At 39.0% G+C, this 25,390-nt stretch overlaps 2 protein-coding genes across 5 annotated transcripts in view; both read right to left on the bottom strand.

Annotated features, from left to right (window-relative positions):
* LOC131313374 (cysteine-rich receptor-like protein kinase 10) overlaps positions 1-6,060 on the bottom strand; it is a 98,296-nt gene extending 92,236 nt beyond the window's left edge. Inside the window, exons 1-8 of one of the 3 annotated variants that reach the window (XM_058341657.1) lie at positions 5,348-6,060; positions 3,892-4,228; positions 2,990-3,127; positions 2,711-2,832; positions 2,412-2,622; positions 1,951-2,188; positions 1,390-1,540; positions 363-1,043 (exon numbers count right to left, since the gene is read on the bottom strand). In XM_058341657.1, coding sequence (XP_058197640.1) covers positions 714-1,043; positions 1,390-1,540; positions 1,951-2,188; positions 2,412-2,622; positions 2,711-2,832; positions 2,990-3,127; positions 3,892-4,228; positions 5,348-5,866 — 2,046 coding nt within the window. In that variant the 5' untranslated portion in view covers positions 5,867-6,060 and the 3' untranslated portion in view covers positions 363-713. Of the gene's footprint in view, positions 1-362; positions 1,044-1,073; positions 1,541-1,950; positions 2,189-2,411; positions 2,623-2,710; positions 2,833-2,989; positions 3,128-3,891; positions 4,229-5,347 lie in introns of those variants that run through there. The other 2 variants (XM_058341663.1, XM_058341655.1) reach the window with 2 other exon arrangements.
* The window catches only part of LOC131313372 (cysteine-rich receptor-like protein kinase 10), a 65,518-nt gene that overhangs the window by 8,573 nt on the left and 31,555 nt on the right, over positions 1-25,390 (bottom strand). The gene's annotated exons all lie outside the window — the stretch shown is intronic.

The raw sequence follows: 25,390 nt of genomic DNA, 5'->3' as shown, positions 1-25,390 counted from the left end.
AGATCCTATTGCGCACATCAACAAATCTAGCAGAAAGCACAAGTCTTCTGCGCAATACTTGCAACATATTTGTACTCGTTCGGTCCCAATTTCTTTGTCCAATCTCAAAATCCAATTTTTTAAGAAAATAGAACACAATCATTACACCTAAAAAGATACAAATTTCCACATTTACCCTCAACTTTTTTACGAAAGTTACTTTATTCTATTAAAAAAATGGCAAAAAGGAAAAATTGATTCAGCTAGAAGTCAAATGGACAAACATTTTGAAATAATTAAAAGTCAAAAAATGGACAAACAAATCGGAACGGAGGGAGTATTTCGGTAAGACGACCTTTCTATTGCATAACAATCAACAAAACTCCGGGTGACTATGTAACATTTTATTTCAATTTCCGTTAACATCATAATATGTGATACAGTATGTCTTATTGGACTCCAAATACGGGCCTATGAAAATATATATCTTTTAAAGAGGAAGGAGGTAACAGAGACAATTGCTTACCATTTACAAATTAACGAATGAAAACTGGTATACTTTGTGGGAGTGATTTCCATAGACATTGCATGCATAAATTTTGGGATGATGCTATAGGACTTGTATTTTAAACCTCTCAAAACATTTTATAAATCCTTTGCGTCTGGTCTCCAGACGATTCATCTGACAACGTAAAAATAACCGTGAATCTCGGTATTGGCCTAGACTTGCCACATCATCTGGCGTCTACTTCAGTAATTGATGTTTCATTCACAGACCACTGAATTGACTTGCTCGTAGACTTATCTGACTCTAGTTCTTTTAGAATGTTCATCCCCGTTCTGCCCCGGCTTAAGAATCTCGGTTGTTGAGGAAGTGAGAGGGTGGCAGAATAGCTATTGAGCATCAGAACTATCGTTGCCATGGAAGGTCTGACGTCTGGATCATCTTGGACGCATAACAAGGCAATATGGATGCATCTAGTGACTTCATTTCTTGCATAGGACCCTTCAAGAGTTGGATCCATCAAATCCAAGGGAGTTCCTTCCCTCCAGAGTTGCCAAGCCTGCAACAATTCATTAATTACATGCATGATTTGTGGATGTGATGATATTGGCACTAAAGAGGAAGATACTCCCAAGTCCCAATGTTATGTCCAATATTGATGGACACCTTTATAAGGAAGTGTAATGAATAGATAGGCGTCCAAATTTTATAGGCAATATTGATGGCATTGTTACTACTTTATCTTACAGTTTAACATATATCTATAGCTACAAATAAAGGATAATTTTAAGAACTTCTATAAAGGAGGGCATACATTTTTTAATATCCCTAAATTGGATAGAAGACTAGCAATATGGGAACACATAGTAGAATTAGAATGTATGGGTAAAACTGTAAAAGCTTACATAGCTCAGAAGATCCGCAGCACCATCTAAGTGGTAAAAGTTATTGTTCTTCTTGCCAGAAATGATCTCCAAAATCAAGACACCGAAGCTAAACACATCGGACTTCGCAGAGAACTGTCCATGCATTACATACTCTGGAGACATGTAACCACTGCAAGCAACAATTATCAGTTAGTCATGAACAGAAGATGGTAAGACAGTAGTACTTTTCAGACAAAATCAGACATTAGACAATTGAGGTCATAATGCACAAAGAATTGGCCAAAAAGTGCATGAACTGATTTAACACTCCCTTTTTTCCATAACACTAATACATTTTAACTTCAGATTGTATTTAACTGATTATCCTTCTAATTTTCAAAATGTGTCAAAAATGATGAAAGGGTAATTATGTAAATCACCAATAATAAGGCAAGAAAGGGACTATTGCTTTAAGAAGCAATTATTACAATCATTTCACAGTATAGTATAGTGAAGTCCATAATAGCACATGTACAAAATCAGTGTCCACTAATGCAAGTTATATATAAAAAACAGAACATACAGGATGACACTACTTACAATGTTCCAACGACTCGACTTGTATTTGCTTGAGTTTGATCAACCCCAAAGATCCTAGCCATGCCGAAATCTGAAACTTTTGCATTCATATCAACATCTAACAAGATATTGCTGGCTTTGAGATCACGGTGTATAATTTTAAGCCGGGAGTCTTCATGAAGGTACAACATCCCCCGGGCTACCCCTCCTATAATCTTGTAACGTCTTGACCAATCCAACTTCTGTCGCTCTTGTGGGTCTGGGCATTGATCAATTCAAATGCAAGTTAAAGTTAGAAGCAAAGAACCAGACTTGGGAAATCTGTATTATGGTATTCTGTTTCTTGAAATTGAGACACGCACAAAAGAACATGATTCATATTGTTTGAGAGTTAATTCGTTATTGGATTCCGAGACTTGACATTCATGGCAATGAAATTAGTAACAAGCAAAAATAACGAAGAGGTGTTTAGATTGCCTAACCGAATAAAAAGTAGTCGAGGCTCTTGTTGGGCACAAATTCATAAATGAGTATCTTTTCTTCTCCTCCCAAGCAAAATCCCAGTAGTCTCACAAGGTTCCTATGCTGGAGCTTGGCTACTAAGACCATCTCATTCTTGAATTCTTGTGCACCTTGTCCTGAAGTTTGAGATAGCCTCTTCACAGCTACCTCTTGTCCATCTGGAAGAAAACCCTGAGAATGCAAAACATCATGTGAAACTCGTAGGTCCAAAGTAGAACAACTTATGAAAATTTCAAATAGGTTTAGAAGAAAAAAACACCTTGTAAACTCGACCAAATCCACCTTCACCAATTTTGTTATCGTCTGAGAAGTTGTTTGTGGCAGCTTTAATTGTACCCAAATCATATTGCAAAGACTGCACTTTTGAGATGTCATCCTCAACTGGACAAATCAAATGTTGAAACAAGAATAAATGGTCAAACAAGAAAGGACAAGAAGTACGTTTTTGGGTCTCTGTCACTCTTTCTTTAGTTTATTCTGGCAAGAAGTTTCTTTAGTTTAGTGAAAGGGTAATTTTGAAATTTTGCCCTGTTCTTACCATTGTCTTCATTTACAGAATTATATTTCTTCTTCGCTCTTCTAGTTAGGAAACAGAAGCCTGCAACGAAAAGCATAATAGCAATCCCAATTGAAACTACAATGGCAGCGATTACTTGCGATGAGACTCCCCCATTTCCTGCATTATTAAGATTATTTCATCATCAAATTTCATTAGTAAAAGGTTGCGCTGACTAAGGCTCCAAACGATCTAATTCGAGTACGTAGTGAGTAGTTTCTTATTGTTTGAAAAAATGAGTAATAGATAGGTTTGTTTAACCTTCGTGAAAAACAAGCATTAATCAAGCTGATCATGATTGTCGAGCACATTAGTGAATTGTTCAAGCTTCGGTAGAAAAGTAAACGAGTTTGGAAAATGTGTTCAGACTTGGTTTGTAAGACAACGAATTGGACACAAATACAATTTTAACAAGTCATGTACGACTCAACATCGAATAACATGAATTCATTTACCACCACGATTGCTCACATTTTGCAAATAATATTGACATACACATTTCATCCCAAATTGTTGGTCCTTTGTGGGAGTTTAGGTGAACATGCAGTCCATGCAATTTTATTCAAATTAGTAGCATTAATTCTTAATATGCAGGATACATTTTTCGACTTGTAAATGTGTTTACAACGGATAGACTTAGAAAGTTACAATATTTGATCGGAAAATGAAAGTCCCTCATTTTAACAAAATAAGGGATCCCTCATTTGAAAATTCCTCTATATATATATATTCTTTCGACAATTCAAAATGGAGACCATTTGGGGACATCCAAAAGAAAGAAGAACCAAGAATAAAATGACGGGAGTAACAGATTGTGGTTACTGGACAATTCTAAGAACTTCAAAATTAAATTTCAAATCCATGATTTACAAAAGAGGTTTTACCAGGGCTGCTCGTACTAGTAGTACTCGGAGGAGGAGGAGGGAGGACTGGCGAAGGTGGTGGCGGAGCGGCACCGACGCTGGCATTGTAAAACGGGTATGTCTCATACCTGACATAACAGCTCGGATACAGAACTCTTGCTCCTTGATTTGCATCACAGCAACTCGGAAAAGTCGAGATACAATTCCGAAGGCAGGTATTGCAATCAGAATCAGATATATCTGGCGTACATTGCGCGAGTCCGTACACCGTCTGAAGGGGCGAGTAATTGGCTTGTCCGGTCGCGAATTTCTTTCCTGAGTCATCACTCGAAGCCCGATTGGCAATATCGTCCATTACCTTTTCAATTGTAATTCATACTTAGTTAAGTGGTTTGCCACGTTAGAACTAGATATAAGAATAAAACTTTTTTAAAAAAATTGGATGTCCGGGCCAACTTATGTGCACTTCGATTAATTTCGGAACTCTGAAGATAACTACCGGACGTAACTCCCAGTAACCTCAAGGTTTGGAATGTTTGTCCTCCATAGGAATGGAACCTGTAACCTCTTGAAGGAGCAGTTATTGCTTTCTCACAACCACTTGACCAAACCCTTATTTTTGATATACCACAAAGAAAAGACTGAAACCAACAAATATCCGGTCCAATTTTAGACCATATGTGAGCCCTTGCTGGGCCTCAATAATTGCAACAGTTTTTTTAAAGTTCTAAAAAGTAAATAGTTCATGTGCATGTTCTGTTAAGCTCTTAAAAGTAAATAGTTCCTATCATTATTATAGCCTCAAAAAGGGCCTACAAATGGCCCAAAATCTACTGGAGAAAAGGAATTGGACCGGAGCTTAGGCCCCGTTCCAGAACGGATTTTAAGTTTTTATTTTTTAAGAAGGCAATTTTAAGCTTAAAAATTATAGGCTTATTGAAATATAAAAATATGCAATATGGATCTTGTTTGATAGATCTCATTGAGATCTTTAATACGATGCAAAAAAATTGAAAAATTATTTTTTATTTACATTATTTTTTAGTTTGAAAATATGAAATAAGTACTTATTTTTTAAAAAGGCGTTCTGGAACGAAGCCTTAGTCCCCCGGAAAGATCCCGAATTAGTGGAAGTTCGAACAAGGTGGCCCGTCAACAATTTAAAAAAAAAATAGAGTTAAAAAAAGACTTTGTTTGGTTTTCATCTTTGGATATTTTAGTTTTGGTAGTAGATGGAGAAGAAATAAAATAATGATTGGAGAAAGAGGTAATAAGTAAAAAAATAGAGAAAAAAATGAAAGTAATAATCGGAGAAATATGATAATGATTGAAAAGAAAAATAAAATAATGATAAGAAAACAAAACAAAACTTAAAATGAAAAACGAACAAACCTGAACGAATTCATATTTTTGCTCAAACATAGCAGGATCATACGAAATACTACAGTTATATCAAAGAGTTCATTATATTACGTACCTCTCCCAAAACTTCGTTAAAAAGAGTCGCATTCGTGACGTTCTGCGTATTGCTCAAAATTCCCCAAAACGATGTATCCAGAGCGGCGAATATAGACACGTTGGAGTACCTCAGCAGGCACTCGTCATACCAGATTGTGACCCGCTTCGACCCGGGGCACCGTTGGACTGCATCACCGGTAGCGTAAACGACGCAGTCACGGCACACGGCGGCAGAGACGTCGCCGCGGCAGAGGAAGAGGCCGTAGGCGACGTCGGGCGGGCTGGTGCCGGCAGTGAAGTTGTAAAAGCCGTCGGATGCGTTGTTGGAGTTGGAGGAAAGAACGGAGAAGAGGGTGTTGAGGTTTGTTTGGTAGGTGCTGTTTGGGGCGTAGGTGCTGGTTGTGCTAAGGGTTGTGTTTGGGCATTCGATGTAGGAGTAAGTTGGGTCAGCTCCTTTGGTTATTGGGACGAAGCTGAGCAAGCTAATCACGTAGACAAACAGAGTCTTTCTGGGGATTTTTGCGACCAAATTATCCATTCTGGAGCTTCTGAGCTTAACAACGAAAACAGAAATGTCATGGGGTACATAGAGGTGAAAGCCTTTTTGATTCTGGTTTCCAATGAGACCGTATTGAATTGAATTGAATTGTCGTTTTCGCTGCTGCAGGAATCGAGAGAGGGTTTGGTTGCGAGAAGTACTTCAGAGAGAGACAGAGAGACAGAGAGGAGAGAGAGAGGGGGGTTGGGGTTGGGGAAGGAGATGGGGATAAACGTGAGATTTGTAGTGGGGATTGGGCCGAGAAGGCTGACTTGACAGGGATGGAAGTGGAACGGCGGCAACATGGGTAATGTAAATTTAAACTAGTACCGTAGAACTTTTCACTCAGGCTGCGTTCTTTTTAATTTAACTTTTTTTTTTTGTTTTGTGTATTTTATTTGTTTTTTTAATTTTTGTTAGATTTGTGTGCTATATTTTTTTATTTATTAATTATCCGTTTTATTTGAATTTTTTTCACATCGGTCCATATTTTTATATTTTTTAAAATGACTAATCTCAAAAATTACAACAAAAAATAAAATATACCAAAATAAGTTTCAGACTTATAAGCTAAAAAGAACACAGCCTCAATTATTGTTTTTGCTTGCTTTTAGAAAGTTTTACTTCATGGACTTTAATAATTTAATGCACTCCTTTCTATTTGAAAACTAATATAGAACATAATAATGGATAAACAAAGACCATAGAATAGTTTTCTTTTTGGAAAATTTTAAAATACCCTCAAAACTTTACAACGCAGCCTCAAATATTGTTTTTACTTTTAGAAAGTTTTACTTCATGGACTTTAATAATTTAATGCACTCCTTTCTATTTGAAAACTAACATAGAACAGAATAATGGATAAACAAAGACTATAGAATAGTTTTATTTTTTGGAAAAATTTCAAAATACCCCCAAAACTTTACACTCAATGTCCAATAGATACCTATACTTTAATAAACTTCAATTTCACTCCTAAACTATTATTCCATTATTCAATCACACCCCTACAGTCTAATTTTGTCAAATTACAAACGAAATTCGTTGTCTTGGACCTTAACAATGGGAGAAAAATTTAGAGGGTTGATCTGACACTGGAAAACTTCAAAATACTTCCTAAACTTTGACTTCAATGTCTAATAGACACCCAATTGCTAAGTATAGTTATAGCGTCTAAAAATTTATTCTAACACCCAAATAAGTAAATCTATATTAAAAAATATATCATATATGTGTTTGAGCTTTAAAATGGCAAAGGAAATTGAATAAGGACAAAGGATTACTTTTATCTTTAGTAATTTTTTTTACGATGTTGAGCATTAATTTTTTTTTTTATTTCTCTTATTGAGACAACCCTATAATTCAATCAAACTATATAAAAAATAAACGCAAAACTAACAAAAGGACTTACATGACAATAAAAAACAAGAATGATAATATTCAAATCCTCACATTTTTATTTATTACAATTACATTGTAAATTACTCACGTATCAAGGACAAAAGTCATAAAAAAAATTTAGACATTTATAAAAATATTGGACGATAATAAATCCATAATTGAGGACCAAAGGTGAAAAAAAAAAAAAACTTCAGACTTTTTTTTTTGCTTTTATTTTTCCCACTAATGACCACTATGACTTAGTTTTATAGTGTAATGATTATAGGTTGAAAGACAAAGGACTATAGCATGGAAGATAACGTTAAAACTAATTTTTTTTAATATTTATTAGCTAGACAATTGATTTAGTTTAGAGGAGTAATTAATTATTTATAACATTATTCACTAGCTAAACATTAAATTAGCATATAAGAAAAAATATTTAGGACAAGAATTTCAATATATATATATATATATATATATATATATATATATATAATATGTCATGATATTTATAAGTAAATGCAAATAAAGATATGGGTATTTACAAAAATATTGAAGTTTCATTAAAGAGAAAGCAAAACTAATTCTCTTTTACATTATAAAATGTAATGGCTTAAAAAAAAAGTTTAAAATTTTTCCTAAAACTTCATCAAAACTTAGTATTGGTTAGTTTGAAGATAAAAGTACTTTTATATTATATTATATTTTGAAATGGCTTAAGCAAAATTGTTGACTCAAGGGTAAAATGGGTAGTATCATAGATGCAATGGATGATGTGAGCAATTTCTGTCATACTTAGTGACAGTCAACTAATGGATAGGGAAATATGCAGTAGACAACTAAAGCAGAGGGGAGGTAAGTGCAATTTTAGAAACTTGAGGGGAGATTACTGTAATTTTCAATAACCTCAAGGGAGGTAAGTGAAATTTGCCCTCTAAAAAAGGGTGAGTCATCAATATTTCCTTCACAATTTAAGCCATGTCACAGTTTTATCTACCGGATAACGGCAAAATGTGTCTTACTCAATAATTTTCATTAATAATTAGACAGATGTAGACGGTAGGGGCTTAATTGAATAATAGCTTCATAGGTTATGTGTCTATTTGAAGTTTATTAAAGTTTGAGTGTCTATTAGATAAAAAATTTCAATGCCAATCCGCCCTCAACGTTTTTCTCCCACCGTTTACGTACAAGCCAGCAAATTCCGTTTACTATTTGACATAATTAGAAGGCACGGCCTAATTGGATGACCGAAGAATAGTTTAGAAGTAAAATTGAAGATTATTATTACAATATAATAAGTGTCTACTGAAATATTAGTTTGGGGGGATTTTGAAAATTTCCTCTCTCTCTCTCTCTCTCTCTCTCTCTCTCTCTCTCTCTCTCGTGCTTACGCCCACAGTATGTGACTCGAGAGTTTGGAACTTTCCTCGCATTGGCAATCTCTTTTGTGCTTACGCCCACAGTATGTGACTTGAGAGTTTGGAGCTTTCCTAGAATTGGCAAATTAGTTGAGTTCACGAATTCTTCAAGGTTTTCTGAACCATGTAGGTCAAAAGTACTCACTCGTTTCCCATCCGAAAACTTATACTCCGTATTTCTTTATTTTAAGTTATTTTTCCCACTTGGGCGGATTTTATTATTTTTGTGGACTGTGGCCATTTCAATCACGCGGTAACACGATTAGTTAATTATTAAACGGCAGACGGACAACAGTTTTTTTTTTTTATAATTCACGGGTCTGGGGCAGTTTTTTGTGCCCCTCGACAAATTTTGAAGGTCCAAATTCAATCTCATTACTCACTTGCAAATAGCAAAATTTAAAGCCAGAGCAAACCTCCATATAGACTAACCCTATAATTGTGGATATACCTTGAGAAGATTCGAATCTGACACCTTAAAATGAAGCACTCTCTAAATCCGAGGTCTTGACTTGGTCAAGCGAATGCTTTGGTGTTAAAACTTTAACAACTTGAGCGAGCATTCCTTTCAACTTGTAACATATACCCAATGGCAGAATCGGGATTTCGGTCCGAGGGGCTGACTTTGTCACGCCCCGCCCCGCAAACGGCACTCAAAGTGGGTCCGAGTCAGCGCGACCACGTGGCATTCCACACAGAAGACCAAACCACACCTCACAACCTGTCAGAAATAAACACCCAACGGAAGACTTAACACCTTAACATAAAATGAATCAACGTATTAACCAATCAACTATGACATCGCACAACCAAAAAACAATATTTGTATTATAGTACTTTAAAAATTCTATACTTCAACACATCCACCGATGACTTACTTACAACTTGAATAAACTAACTTTTTCATCAATCACCTACAATAAACTCGACCATCCACAACGCCAAGGCTAACCTCAAATAGAATACCAGCTATCGATCAAAGTTAATTACAACCTATACAATTTAAAATCTTTAACTATCCTTAGCTACAACTCCATACAAATTAAGTTCTACATCAGTTAAGGCATTCCACAACAACGTAACCAAAACCCCACCTGACGCTAGCAAAACGCCTCAACACAACGACCGGTAGTGGACCCACTCTAAGCAACCTGCTACCTGGCAGACCAAAAAGGAAAGCCAGAATGTGTGAGATATAGAAATGCTCAACATAATACCACAATACCCGAAGGCATATCAACCAGAATGCACATCATGTTGCCAAACCCCTGGCATTTCACTCCCTTCTCACTTTAAGACATGCCGAACCATTTGGGAGGGGCTATTTTCCTACATTGGGGAAAACATTTAATCTTCAAAATCACTTTGATCTCTTGTTTTGGAAATTTCATTTTCCTTCTTGTTCATCAATCGGAACTAATTCTTCATCAGAACGCTTGATCTTCCAACTCCAGATCGGTTGAGAGACTGGCCATTGGACGTCTCCGTTCTTGATGCTCCGTCGAGGCGGATGAAGAGTGAGGAGATAGAGGCACCGGTTACCTTAGTGAGAAGTGGAAGTGGCAATCATAAGTAGCGGTAAAAGTAGTCGTGTTGTTAGTAGCGACAGCTCAAGGTAGCCTAGCTAGCGCGCCCAACGAATTCCATTTCTCAAACTGGCGTACATCACCAACATAACTGAAATACTTGAATGTATACAACAGTTATAACTAACATATCCACCCAATTGAGCAATAATAAATAATGCACAACAATATGAATGTAATCACATCACATGCAGTGACACGTCTGCCACATTCCATGTACCCATGGTATTATGTCCCGCACACCATATTCCCATTCACCGTTAATTAGACGGCACGGCCCACGACATGGTGTGACTTACTCCACAATCCTTAAACGGGTACAATCAACACACCACAACATGCATATCAATAACTAAACCTCGGTTAGCATGATATACAACCTCCAAGCATACATATCATCATGCATGCATATCAACAGCTAAATCATCTGTTAGCATGATATACACCCACCACTATAGCAACATCTCATAAAAATAATCATATCAAAAGTTAATTACGATTAGTAAGATATACACTCACCATCACAACAATATCTCATAAAAGATAATCACATCGAAAGATAACTACGATTAGCAAGATATACACTCATCACCACAACAATATTTCATAAAAGATAACCATATCAAAAGCTAACTAAGCTAACTACGATTAGCAAGATATATACTCACCACCACAATAATATTATATTGAGGAGAACCATATCAAACACACTCACCTTTCTATCGACCGAGGTATGCCAAACTTACGGTTTTGGCCCCTCCCAATTGACTGGCTTGACACCTAACCACAAGTTAGCCATATCAGTTTATTGAACGCTTAAATGTCACAACTAACTCCTAAAAATAATCTATAACACCAACAATAGATTAAAGATACTTAACGCATACTAGCATGTCCATCTCAAAGGTTTAGAAGTGTCCCAAAATAAGCGTAACAATCAAACACTACATAACCCCTACATTTGGTTTGAAATCTACGACCAGCCTATCGCATTCTGTATATAACTTCTTATAAGAGTAAATCAGATCATAAGACCACCACCATTAGAAAGTATATCTCCGGTACATGAATTTTGATATAAAATTTGTTAAAAGCGAAGTCCAGACGATAAAATTATGCTCGTTCAAAGTTACACAAAAATCTGTCCAAAATCACAGATTCTGCACGTCTATCAACTTCAAATCAAAAACTGACCTAACCTGGTACAAACTAAGCCACAACCTTCACATATTCCGAAAGACATACGAGTCTAGTTTCAGAATCAACAACCCGTGCGCTAACCTGATACCTGAGCTAAAAGATATGACAATTTTTCCAAAATGTGTCAGTGCAGCAAATACAAAACTCAGCAGGGACACACCAACTTGTAAAATCTGCCAAACTTAGAATATGCATCTAATAAACCCCAAATTTGGTACACATTATTATCACTCATCAAAGTTCATCCCTGATTTTTCCTAGATTTTTCAGAATAAAGTAACCTAATCAAAATTACCCCCAAACTCAGAAATTCTGTGCAGCAAAGCACAATTTCCAGCAGAATAGTCTGCATTTGAAAATTCATTAAAAATCGAATACTTAATACTTTTTAGTAATTCCAATGCCAAAATATCACCAACTTATCAATCTTTCAGACTTATAAGAATCCATAATCAGGAGGATCACTTAACTATAAAAAAAATTGATAAAAGAAGCAGTTCTGTAAGCTGTCTGCTAAAAAATAGGATCCTGACCATAGTTAGGTTTATGATTTTTATCTTTTTCTACACCTTTCGAAAAAATCTGAAAATTTAACACGATACAATAGACACACAAATGAACCTTCAGTAAAAATACCAGAAATTAAAAAGCTTTCTAGGTACCTTTAATAATTTCGTAAAGAACAGATCAGAGTTTCCGGCCTCCTCTTCCTTCTCTTCTGCCGCCTCTCTCTCTCCATCTCTCTCTCTCTCTCTCTCTCTCTCTCTATATATATATATATATATATATATATATATATATATATATATGTAAAAACAAACAAGGTATGTATGGAGAAAGATAAATATCTCCAGGATATTTTGCTATATAAGGGCACAGGAGAATTTATCACATGCAAGCGGAATCACGTCCTAACTTATACTCCAATCACAAATCACACACAGGACCCTCGCAAGTTCTATTGTTTACGATTTAAACCCCTAAAACACAAAATTCAATTAAAAGTAATTGAAATACCGAAATATCCGGAGTAAGTATTACAGACTTATTGAAGGATATATTTTATCTACTCCTAAACTTATTATAGTATCAAATAGTTTTTAATTTACAATGCTACACTGGTATATTACAATTATTCTAACCTAGTACAAATCATTTTATTCCATTTCTTTAGGCTACCATAACACTTACATGCTTATTTGTTGGTTCATGAAAGAAATTCAGAAACGAGAATGTTAAAGAACTTGTTTTACTACTGAATCAAAACAAATTATTCAGAACATTAAGAAGCTGTACACTAATAATATCCTCATTTTCTTTTGGATTTTAAGATCTATAGCGAAAATTCGTGTAACATTTCGTTGGGGAACCAATTTGTGCTAAACGGCGAGGGGATCCACACGACTCTTGGTTTCCTCCTCTCCGGCTGTGCCGACCTACCATTCTTTGGACGTCTTGGTTGTGTTTGGTGGTTGGTGCCAGTGTGCATCACCGATCTGGCTTTGGTGAATGCAGATGAAGCGGGGGTGTGGTTGACGGGGTGGTTTAATGGTGGCGTGGTTCTGCTGGGTTGGCCGAAGTTGGTTTCCCTGGGGTTTTAGAGGGCGGCGACAGCTGCGGTGGGTCTAGGGTGGAGATCTCAGTGGCTTAGGTTTTGGGTGTTTGTTTTTGTTTACAGGTCTTGGGTGGATTGCAACAAGCTGCAGTTTTTGTGGCACTAGGTTTTTGTGCAAGTGTTTTGGGGGGTTTTTTAGGTAGTGTTTGCGGGTGGGTGTTGGGCGGCAACAGTGTGTTGTGGATCTGAGAAGCAGGGCAACACAGGGGTTTGGAGGCGGTAGTGGTGATTTTCTCTGGCTGAGGTTACATGGTTTTGCAGCAGCAGTAACACAGGCGGTTGACAATAGTGGTGCATGATTTTCCGATGAGGCGATGGCGGCTCATTGGTGGCAACAAGGAGTTTTGGGCTTTCTTGGGGGCATTAGCGGGTGGCTCGAAGCATTTTTTGAATCAACGATATACGGCGGGTTCACGGCGGTCTGCGCGACAGTAGCCGTGCTCCATATCCTGATCAAGTTGTTTGGGCAGGGGTTTGTTCAGGTATGGTGACAGTTCGGGAGAGAGGTTGAGGGTGTTTTTTAGGGTTTTGTTGGTTTTTGACCAGCTCTTGGGTCTCGGGTACTTATGAAGATTAAGTAATTTTAATTTTCTTATGCTCTAGTCATTTTAATCTCTGTAATTTTCAAATTTGGTGATTAATAAAAAAAAACATTTCTGTAGTATACCCAAGTGTACCATAACTTTGTCCTAAATATCATGCAAAAGTCAAATCAAGAGTACTCCCTCCGTCCGAATTGAATGGTCTTTTTTTAGAGTTCATGTCACTTTTCAATTGATTATATCTTGTAATTTATAATGTTTTATGTGATTTTAAAAATATTGTGTTATAGAACTTATCGAGATCTATCAAACAAGATCCATATTGAATAGGGTAATCTTCAAAAAACCCGCCTCCATCTACCGCCAAAAATCAAGGACCCCCTTCCATCTACCAATTGAAATAAGGACCCTCCTCTATCTTTTTTCAATTTGCAATGTCCCACATTTTAACAATTTTGTTAACAAAATTAACGGGGAAAAAATATTTCATATTTTAACTCCCTTAAATGCCCCTCTCCCGCATTATTCTTTTTTGGATAAAAGAAATATATCTACTCTCATATATCTACATATCACACTCTTCTTCCTCCTCCCGACGTCTCTATTCGATCTCCACCATCTCTCCATTGTTGGATCATGTCTTCTTCAATGACATAGGGACTAAACTGTATTAAAAACACTTCTAATGCAATCTGTTTCATTTCTAGACACGCTCATCCGGGCCATGCCAACTCCGGTCCGAACCAGGTAAACTGAACTCAGAGTATGGGTTCGGTTGGATGGATTTTGATGCACAAGTCCAAAACCGAAAAAACACTCTACATGCAACTAAACTATAATAAAACACTCTACATGCAACTGTTTTCCTGTCCAGTCAAGACCAAAACTGAAAAAACAGGGGATAGCTACGTTATTTTGGTTCTTGATGCATGGGGTTTGATTTTTTACTACTTCTAAACATTAAACAACATACTAGGGACTAAATATACTTAGGGGATATAGGATAGGGATTATTCTACCTTAAATTTGATCAAAAATTACGGTGAACGGTTTAAGTAAATTTCGGCAATCGAAGAAGACGACCAAAACGGGAGACTTCGGGGATGACTCAGGGTGAGTGGGGAACGATTTTGAGATGCTCAAGGTTGTGCTAGAAGGTTGGAAGCTTCAATTCGGATGGTGAGGTGGTGTAGGTGAGAAACCCATTTTTTACTCTCTCTCTCTAAAACTCCATTGGAGGACCTTGGAGCTTCTCTCCTTTTTCTTTCTTTCCCACTAATTTTCTAGTGAGGGTGTTGGTGTGTAGAAATTTTCGGATTGAAGAGGGGGGTGTATTAGGAGAGTGGAGAGAGAGGGGTGTGGGAGCTGCAAAAATGGCAAAGGCAGGCCAGAGGGAGGAGTTTTCCCGCCCAAGGATTTTAGGACCTTTTAGGGTTAATGAGGGTAATATGGACCTTTTACATTTTCCGTTAATCAAATCTGTTAAAATGTGGGACATTGCAAATTGAAAAAAGATGGAGGAGGGTCCTTGTTTCAATTGGTAGATGGAGGGAGGTCCCTGATTTTTTATGGTAGATGGATGGGGTTTTCTGAAAATTACCCTATTGAATATGAAATTTACTATCGATTTAAAAATTTTTATGGTAGATGGATGGGGTTTTCTGAAAATTACCCTATTGAATATGAAATTTACTATCGATTTAAAAATACAACTAATTTTTTATCTGATTAGAATCGACGGACTATTAAGACGGAGGTAATATTGAAATGTAAACTTTTCGATTTATAATACGCATCCAGCCTTGTAGCACATGACCGTATATGTATTGATTGATAGAGTCAGTGGATTTAACAAACAGAGACTTACTCTCATGTGTTTCTTGGTAGCACGCATAACGATCAGGTGAGGTGAGAATTGACTTTGCGGAGGCTTGGCTTATTACGTACTATCATCCAATTATGAAACCCCATCTGTGCTTTTCAAAAAAAAAAGAAAAAGAAACCCCATCTGTGATTGAGATTTCTTGAAAGGGATCCAATTGAATTAGGGAATTATTACTATATTCGTCAAATAATGTTGGTTCATTATTAAAAGTCGGAACCTTTTGCATATCAAATGAGGAAGCACATCTATACAAAATATTCTTCAATTTTTTTGCACAATTTTTACGAAAAGTAATTGAGAGCTTCGAATTGGAGCAAAATCGACAAAATGGTATGCATAAAAATGCTTTGATTTTTATTTTTAAAAACATATCCCGATCGACTTTTTGTATTGGGTTAGTGTATTGATATTTTGCCAAAGTACCAAGTTTTGAGACGAGAAGCATCATAGAGTCAACGATCGACCAAGAGGTGCCAGAAGGGATAGAATTTGTTTATGTTTTTGTCTTCCTTCGACCGGGTAAATTTGTGTGGGTCATAACCACCCATCCAATTCCTCCACGAGAATGGTTCAAAGTTCAAACGTCAAAGCCAGTGAACAATTTCCCAATTAATTTCCATGATTTGGTGCATGAAAGTGGAGGGCGAATCATTGGTTTTTTACCTTTTTTTTTTCAATGGAAGAAACAAATTCATTAATCAAGCCATACAAATGAACTCCAAATACAGAATATGACATATGGCAAGAACAGATTTTCACTAAAATACAGAGACAGAATACAAGAAAAGACTATAAGATGAAACAGTGTCTAATGCCTATGCAAGAGTCAAAAGCTCACTTCTTCACACCGCCAGCATGGCCGGCTAACGTGGAGCTAGTTCCCCGACACCACCGTCTCGGGATAGCGGAGCTCCGAATCAAAGAAAACATTAAACTTGTGGAAATAAGTCACCCAATCTGGGAAAACCAAATCGGAACAAAAACAAAACCACCCGAGAAGACCCACGAAGACAAAAACCGGACCCAACATCCAGACAGAAACCGGCCTCAACATCCAGACATAAACCGGACAAAAGTCCGGACAAAACAAAAACAAAACACAAAACCAAAACCCTAACTTGTCGAAACACTCAAAATAGTCATCGCAACACCGCCGCCACAACCACCGGACCAACCACAAGAATCACAACAGCCTCTACTGCTGCCATGCCCAGTCCCAACACACCCTATCCACTCATAGCATAGCCACCAACAACCCAGCAAAATCGCACCATCCACCACCCGAAACGGCCAAAGCGCCGCTAGGTAAGAGACCGGCTATCTCCAACTAGGTAGAACAACGATCCACAACGAGATCCAGAAAGCCGGCAGAATGAGATACTCTCATACACCTAGCAGAGTATTCGGCAGGATCTTTGGGGGGGGGGGGGGGGGGGGGGGGTAGGTGTTGTAGAATTTGTTTATGTTTTTCCCTCCTAATAACCGAATGTTTCGGTCAACTTATCTGCAGCGTGCACCTCGACTAATTCCGAGATCCTGAAATTAATGACCATCCAACCTCTCAAGTGGCTCTAAGATTCGAAATGTTTGGCAAAATTTTAACATGCAAAGTCGTGAAGGTCAAGTTTAATACTTTCTCATGCCCACCTGGCGAACCGCGAACCATAGTGTTAGGTCAAACTGTAAGACCTCAAACGTAATTATTAACCAATTAAAAAATCTCCATTAATTTTTCATCTTTCCTAAAATTGTTGGAGACCCAGTTTGATTTGGTCAAAGAGGTTGTGCAGGGCAACGTTGCACGTATTATTTATGACCTTTCTCGTTTTTATTTTTATCTGGAAATGTTACCAATTCATGTAATTTTTCCATCGAGAGATTAACGAAAGATAATGATGCCTATAGTTAGCTTAGCTCTACTGCTGCTTGTTATGCCTCGGAGCAGCCTAGTCACGGCGAAATTACAAGTTCTCTGTACGGTATGCTCCAACTCCACTAATTACACGGCCAATAGCCAATTTGAATCCAACCTGAACCGAGCACTCTACAATAACAATGGCGATTCCATCTTCTCCAACAAGATCGAAGGAGAAGAACCGGACAAAGTTTACAGACTCTTCCTTTGCAGAGGTGACGTTACACCGGCCGATTCCCCGAATTGCATCGAAGTCGCAGGGGATGAGATCTAACAAAGATGCCCCTTCAAGAAAGAAGCAATCATTTTGTATGATCAGTTTTTAATTCGCTACTCAAACGTACCCATCATTTTTCTCTACCATGGAGACACAGTGCTGCGTGTTTATGGAAACCAGAATAACGTAACAGAACCGGATAACTTGGATTGAATGGAAGGAGATAGTAAGAAATTAACTACTTGGCATAGTTCTTCAACCTAAATCGCATAGGAATGATACTAACTAAAAACAAAAGCCATGAGAGGCTTGGCTTAAATTCTAAGATATTATGGCTGCTGTGAGCTTTTGGTGTATGCAGTAGAGAAGAGGAAAACGAAATTTTTTTGAAGGAGAGGGTTTCAGAACGGTGGGGAGAGGGAAATACTCTGTTCAGAATGGTTTTGAGGGAGAGCCGTAGAGAAGAGGAAAAAATAGAGTTTTGAAGGAGAGGATTTCAGAACGGTGGGGAAAGGGAAATACTCTGTTCAACAAGGTTAAATATTACTAAGAAAAGTTGAAGAGGAAGAGAATTTCCAGTGAGGCAAAGGGTAGGACGGATGGGAGCTCTGAATTGCTTGTTCGTTTGGGGCTTTAAAATCCATGCGCACAGTCCCCAATATATTTTCTCTATCTCTCTCCACTTAAACCTCCTTCAAAATCCAAAACAGACACGCTAATATGAAACTATATGCGCATTGTCTGTGTGAAGAAAAGCGAAAGATGTATTATTTATTGTATTCAATCTTAACCTAGCACGCCTTTATATAGGCTACAAGATGCATAACAAGAAAATACGCATAATAAGGAAACCTAGACTAATTAGGAAATTGTTTATACCCGTTTTTGGCTCCGTGGGTCGGGCTTGTTGTGATTGGGCTTTTATTGGATTCGTTAATTAATTTGGGCCGAAGATGGGTAATTGAGCATGGAATAAGTATTGGGCCATGGGGATTTGCCATTTGGGCCCAAGAAACACGTAGCCCACGGTCACGATTGGGCCCATGAAGAAGAGAGATGCAGGTTTGGCCCAGGAAGCTAGCCCACGGTTTGACCCATGAAGGAAACATTGATTTGGCCCACGAAGTGAAGTCCATGGTTTTAGGGGGACAGTTACAATCTGGAGGCAGTTGATATTTTGAAATTCAAAGGCCAATTGGCCATGTGTCAAATGCATGAAAAAAGGGATAGTGGGGAGTTGCTTGCCGTGTCACCCATGATCTTCCAAACTGCCAAAAAACCGTCCACTATCATACGTGCATGAAAAGTGGAGCAGTCATGGGACACGTGTCACCTGAAGAAGCAAAGTAGAACTCGGATTCAGACCTGAATCAGCTTACTGATGTACCTATAAATAGCAGAATCGAAGACGGAAAAAAGTCCAACACCAATCAAAGCTCAACGCTTAAAAACCAAAGCCTTCCCAGCGAAGCACAACACTTTACTACTTTCAGCAAAGTAGATTATCGAGTACCTCTTGCTCAAACCCCATTCAAACTCACTTTATCAAGTAGTTTGGATTTTTACTTTTCTTGTAATCAAACTTTATTATCCCCGAGTAATAAAGTTCACGCATTTTACGCATTTCCTATACGACTAGAAAATTTGAAGTCCACGACCGTGTGGCAAACCACGATCCTCATTGTGATCATTAACCTTTGGGTCACACGCAATCGCTCTTACGTTAGAAGTCAAAATTCACGGGAATCTTCATCAAAAGTTAGGTGCTACAAGTCTTGGCACGCCCGCACTCCACGGATTCACGCTTTTGCCAAAAACAAGAGTTTTCATTGGCACGCCCGGTGGGACCCTAGTAGTTCAAAGATTCAATCATGCCACCAAAGAAGAATCAGCAGCCGCAACCAGATCCACCAAAGTCGGATCCATCACTGCCTAATCCTCCAAGCAGTCCTGAAGGAGTTGCTATTGACGTTCCGCTACTCGAGGAGGCCGCTCCTCAAATCAGTGCACAAGATCTCCATGACGCTACGGATAGTGTCAAGAATTACATGTTTTTTGCAAGACAAGAGATTTCTCACACCGTGTCATAAACGATTTCTCAGTCCATAGAGCCTTTGACTCTAGCAATCAATAATATGGTTGCCACAATGACAGGGAGGCTGCCATTCATCCCTCAGCAATAAGTTCTACCATAGTTCGGAGTTTATGGCAATGGTCATGAACAAATAGATCTGAAGGACTCAATACCACCACCACCACAAGTGTTCTATCAAGCTTCTTCGTCAAACAGTCCTCCACCGGTAGGATAAAAGGCCAAAGGAGTGGCTATTGGAAGGGAACCGACTCCTCCAATGAACAAGGAACAGAGGGCCATTTTGGTAGAGCACCAAAGCAGGTCGAAAAAAGCAGACAAAAGGCCTCCTCATGGAGGACAAGGTACTGCTAAGGACAAGAACGTGTCTCATGCCCATTCAATCCCAGAAACTCGGGGGGCAGGCCCAGGCATGAATCTGCAGGCACAGGAGGCAAGCCCACGGCCGCAACCCATGTCGAACATGATTAGGAGAGATCAAGTCTTGGATTTGCTCCAGGAACAGTTAGGGCCTAGATTCAGGCCTATGGGCCGATCGATGTATAGAAAACCCCATACAGCGGAGGTTGACGGAGAGCCTTTCCCAAAGGGGTATCGGGTTCCTGAATTTCAGACCTTCACAGGGGAGAATATGTAGGCAATAGTAGAACACATTACCCGATTTCAGGTGCAGTGTGGGGAGGTCAGAACGAATGATTCACTCAAGTTAAGGCTATTTCCAAATTCTTTAACAGAAATAGCCTTCACTTGGTATATCAATCTACCACCTAATTCTGTCCAGACCTGGGCCCAGCTCGAGGAGATGTTTCACCAACAGTTTTATAGGATTGAACCAGAGATCACGATGGCGGATTTGTCACGCTATCGTCAACTTCCACAAGAAGGCGTGGAGTCTTACCTCTCTTGATTCAAGACAGCACATTTCAAGTGTAAGATTCCTTTGCCCGAGGTCGAGTATGTGCCTTTAGCACTGAACGGCCTGGACTTTGAGTTCAAGAAGAAGTATCATGGTACAGAATTTTAAGACCTGTTTGAACTGTCTGCAAAGGCCTAGCGTTATGAGAAGTTTCTGGAAGAGGAGAAGGACAGAAAAACAACTTCCAAGGGGACGTACTATTAAGAACCTAATTATGATGTTGCCACGGTTGAGACTGAGGCTAGTGTCGATGTTGATGTAGCTGAGATTATCAATAGAAAGCCTTATGTCTGCAAGGCTTTCATCCAGATGGAACCTACGAAACAACCGATCCAAGAAGCGTCTAACAGGTCTATCAGGGCCTCTACCTCTGACATTAGCAAGGCTGAGACTATTTTTGATCAGCTCTTGGCGGACAAGTTGTTGAAGTTGCCCTTTGGCCATAAGATCCCAGCATTGGATGAGCTAAAGGGCAAGGAGTACTGTAAATATACCATAATTCTTGGAGTCATTCAATGCAATAATTATTTTGTGTTTAGAAATGACATTCAAGACAAGATTGACCAGGGAGAATTCAAGTTTCCCGAAAAGGACAAGCAAGTCATGGGTGTGGATGGCAACCCATTTCCTTCAGGCCTAAGTGCAAACATGGTATCGGTGAACACGAGGTCCATCCCCAGAACCGCACATAGGCCTAAAGTAAGCTTGGGGGCACCATCAAGAGCAGCATTCAGGCCTGAATCAGACAACTACTAGGATCCGTGTTATGAGCAAGATTTCACTCCTGAAAGGGTGAGAAGATTTGAAAAGAAGAAGTCCTGGTGGTTAAGGCATGAAGGAGTCAGAAAGCCAGAGAAACCAAGTTGTTCCTTGGCTTGCACTGAATGTGGACATCATGCTGTTCCATCCAGACCTATGTTTAAGAGCATAATTGTGGGGAGAACTGAAGTCAGGCCTGAAGAGATACGCAAGCCTAAACAGAAACAGATCCAGATCAGACGGGAATCGGTCTTCAACAGAATCTAGCCAGGTGTGGTGGAGATTGAAAATGAGCTCAACAATCTCAGAATTTCAGCCCCATCCAAGGGGAGGCCTAGGACTGTTAAATCTCATGTCATCCCTTCAAATGAATGGCATAAGGTTGAGCATCCTAAGTTTCCTGCTCTTTCATCACCATTGTCCCGATCTCAAAAAAGACGCCACCAATGGTTTAGGCGAGCGGAAAGGAGGGCTCAAGAGGAAGAGAATTTGCTTGGGGACATGATGGAAGAAGATGACCCTAATGAGAAAAAGGTGTTGGGGTTACCTACAGAAGAGTTGAAGGTTGAAACAGTCAAGCCTAGGAAAGAATACAAGCCCTTGTAGAGAACGTACAAAGAGGTTGTTGTCAGTTCATCTTCAGAGCAAGTTCCTCAGTTTGAAAAGAAGGCTTCATTGGACAAAACCCTTGAGGAGGCTAGGATTAAGCCTCTTCCAAGGCAGGTTACTTTATTAAAGAAGGCTACTCCCGAGCCAAAGAAACAAGACTCGGGGGGCAAGCTACGGTTGAATCCACAAGCCAAAGAATTCAGGCCTGGACAGGCCTCAAGGATGCAGTGCAACATGGTTGGTTTTCTTCCATTTGAGTTAGAAGTGAAAGACAACAAGCTTACTGCTATGGAAGGTGATGTGGTGGAGATGGGTGAAACTGTAGAAATATTGAAGGAGTCCCTCAATTCAAGTCTGAATGGAGGTGGGCCTTCAGTGATAATATAGAAGGACGAGGATAAGAATTCCACAGAAGACCGAGCAGCAAGCGTGATATTTGAGAAGCCAACTCTTAAGATGACAAAGCATATTAAGCTTTGTATATCTCAGGATGTGTGGATGGAATGCCAATCAATCGACTCGTTGTTGATAATGGCTCGGCGGCTAATCTCATGCCTAGATCTACCATGCTCAAGCTAGGCAAAATAGATCAAGACCTGGTTTTGACAACGACTACTTTGATCGACTTCACAGGACAGGAAACGATATGTCAAGGAATTTTGATCATGAATTTGACGGTTGGATCAAAGACGCTCACAACTCCTTTCTTTGTGGTAAATTCACGGTCTTCGTTCAACATTTTGTTGGGAAAGGATTGGATTCACGCCTGCTTGGCTGTGCCATCAACCTTGCACCAATGTTTGGTTTTTTGGAATCAAGAAGATGTGGAGGTAATATGGGCGGATCGTAGACCTTTTCTTGCCTCAACCAATCATGCTGAGGCAAGATTATATGATGACGATGTTGGCCCAATAAAAGTGGCAGGCCTGGATACGTATGGCCATCACAAGATTGTACCTATTTCTGCTCACAAGTCGGTGGAGGAGGTGAAAGCATTATACCAAGAGTTAATTGGCCCAATGATCACAGAGTCAAATTGGCCGATTACAGCTTCAACCAAATGATCGTCTAAATGTCAATAAGGCCTTCAGAAAAAGAGAAGGACATGGTTTTGCTGGCTATGTTGACGAAGTTTAAGGCCTATTTACTGGAAAAAAGGCTTAAGGAAGAAGAAGAGCAAGAAGAAGAAGGTTATTTGGCCTGCTCGACTGAAGTAATCAATGAAGACGACAATTTGGAGGAAGATCTGGATGAGATCGGGTTGGAAGACTTAGAGGCAGCCCCTGCCAAGTTAGACGAGTTGAAAGCTGATGTTCAAGACCTTTTGGAAGAAGTGAATCTCGGAGATTCAGAAAATCCTAGGCCTATATATACTAGTCAGCTTTTGCCAGAAGATGTGAAAGAAAAGTTCATTCAGCTCTTAACAGAATTCAAGTCTTGTTTTGCCTAGAATTAGGACAAACTTCTAGGCATGTCTAGAGATTTGGTGGAACACAAGTTGCCTATCCAGCCAGGATTTAGGCCTTTCAAACAGCCACCAAGGAGGATGTCTAATGAGGTCTACTTGCAAGTGAAAGATGAGATCGAATGCCTCTTCAATGCTAGGTTCATACGAACGACTAGGTATGTCACTTAGCTCTCTAATGTCGTACCAATCCTTAAGAAAAATGGCAAGATCAGAGTATGTATGGACTTCAGAAATTTGAATTTGGCTTCCCCAAAGGATGAGTATCCAATGCCAGTTGCAGATCTTTTGGTAGATGGGGCCTCCGGTCATATGGTTTTGTCCTTTATGGATGGTCATTCCGGATATAATCAGATCTTCATCGATGAGGCCGATATGGCTAAGACAGCTTTTAGGTGTCCCGGAGCTTTGGGAACCTTTGAGTGGGTTGTCATGCCATTCGGCCTAAAGAATGCTGGTGCTTCATTTCAACGAGCAATGAATGCTATTTTTCCCGATTTTATTGGCCGTTTCATGGAGATCTACATCGATGATATAATGGTCAAATCTCAATCCTATGAAGAATACTTGGAACACTTAAAGAGGTCGTTCTTGAGGATGCAACAATTCGATTTGAAGGTGAACCCCTTAAAGTGTGCCTTTGGAGTCTTCGGAGGCAAGTTCCCAGGGTTTTTGGTTCACAACAGAGGGATTGAGAATGATAAGAATAAGGCCAAGGCAATCATGGAAGCAAAGCCTCCTACTACCAAGAAGGAGTTGTAGAAGCTCTTGGGGTCACTTAACTTTTTGAGAAAGTTTATCTCAAACCTAGCACGAAAGGTTCAAGTCTTTTCTCAACTCTTGAAGCTGAAAGATCAAGACACTTTTGTTTGGGAGGCAAGCCATCAGAAGGCCTTTGATGAGATCAAAGGCTACCTAGCAAAGGCTCCAGTCCTTATGCCTCCTATCAAGAACAAGCCTTTAAAGCTCCACATTTCAATTGCGGAAGGCTCTATTGGATGCCTTTTAGCACAAGACAATGAGCAAGGGAAAGAGCAAGCGGTGTATTATTTAAGTAGGTTGTTAACTCCTTGTGAAAGAAGATACTCTCCTATGGAAAAGTTATGTTTTGCTTTGTACTTTGTAGCAATAAAGTTGAAGCACTACATGCTTCCCGTTGTGGTTTATATTATAAGTCAAACAGACCTTATTAAATACTTACTTTCTCGGCCAATCATGTGAGGCCAAATAGGCAAATGGTCTCTGGCCTTAATGGAGTTCAGTTTTCAATATGTCCCCCAAAAGACTATAAAGGGCTAGGCCTTGGCAGATTTTCTTGCTAATCATCCTTGTGTGGATATCAATGAAGAATCTGATACAGGCCTGAGCACATTTGAAATCTCACTCACTCCTTGGACTCTTCTCTTTGATAGATCAAAAACTCAAATGGTCTTAGGCTGTGGAGTTATCATTATTTCTCCTCAAGGCCTGAGAATAGAGCTATCTTTTCAATTTGATTTTCCATGCACAAATAACCAAACTGAATATGAAGCAGTGGTAATAGGCCTTGAAATCCTAAGGGATCTTGAGGCCAGAGAAGTAAAGGTTATAAGGGATTCAAACCTTGTAATCAATCACTTGGCAGGAACGTTTAAGTGCTATAGTGAGGAATTAGCTCTTTATTATGTGGCAGTGGTGCAGTTAATTCAAGACTTTGATAACATAACTATTAAACACATCTCAAGGAGTATGAATACTGAAGCAAACAGTTTGGCTCAGGCTTCAACTGCTCTAAAGCTATCACCAGAGACTCTTCATAAGATCATTACAGTCCAGAAAAGGCTATTCCCCTCTGTAAGGAGAAGAGGTTTAGGCCTAGAAGTATTTGTTTTAGACCTTCCAATTGAAGAAGAAGAAGGTAAGGAGGACTGGCGTGATCC

Source organism: Rhododendron vialii, chromosome 13a (genome assembly GCF_030253575.1).
Source record: "Rhododendron vialii isolate Sample 1 chromosome 13a, ASM3025357v1".
Classification (NCBI taxonomy): Eukaryota; Viridiplantae; Streptophyta; class Magnoliopsida; order Ericales; family Ericaceae; genus Rhododendron; species Rhododendron vialii.
This window is presented reverse-complemented; position numbering and strand designations above follow the sequence as displayed.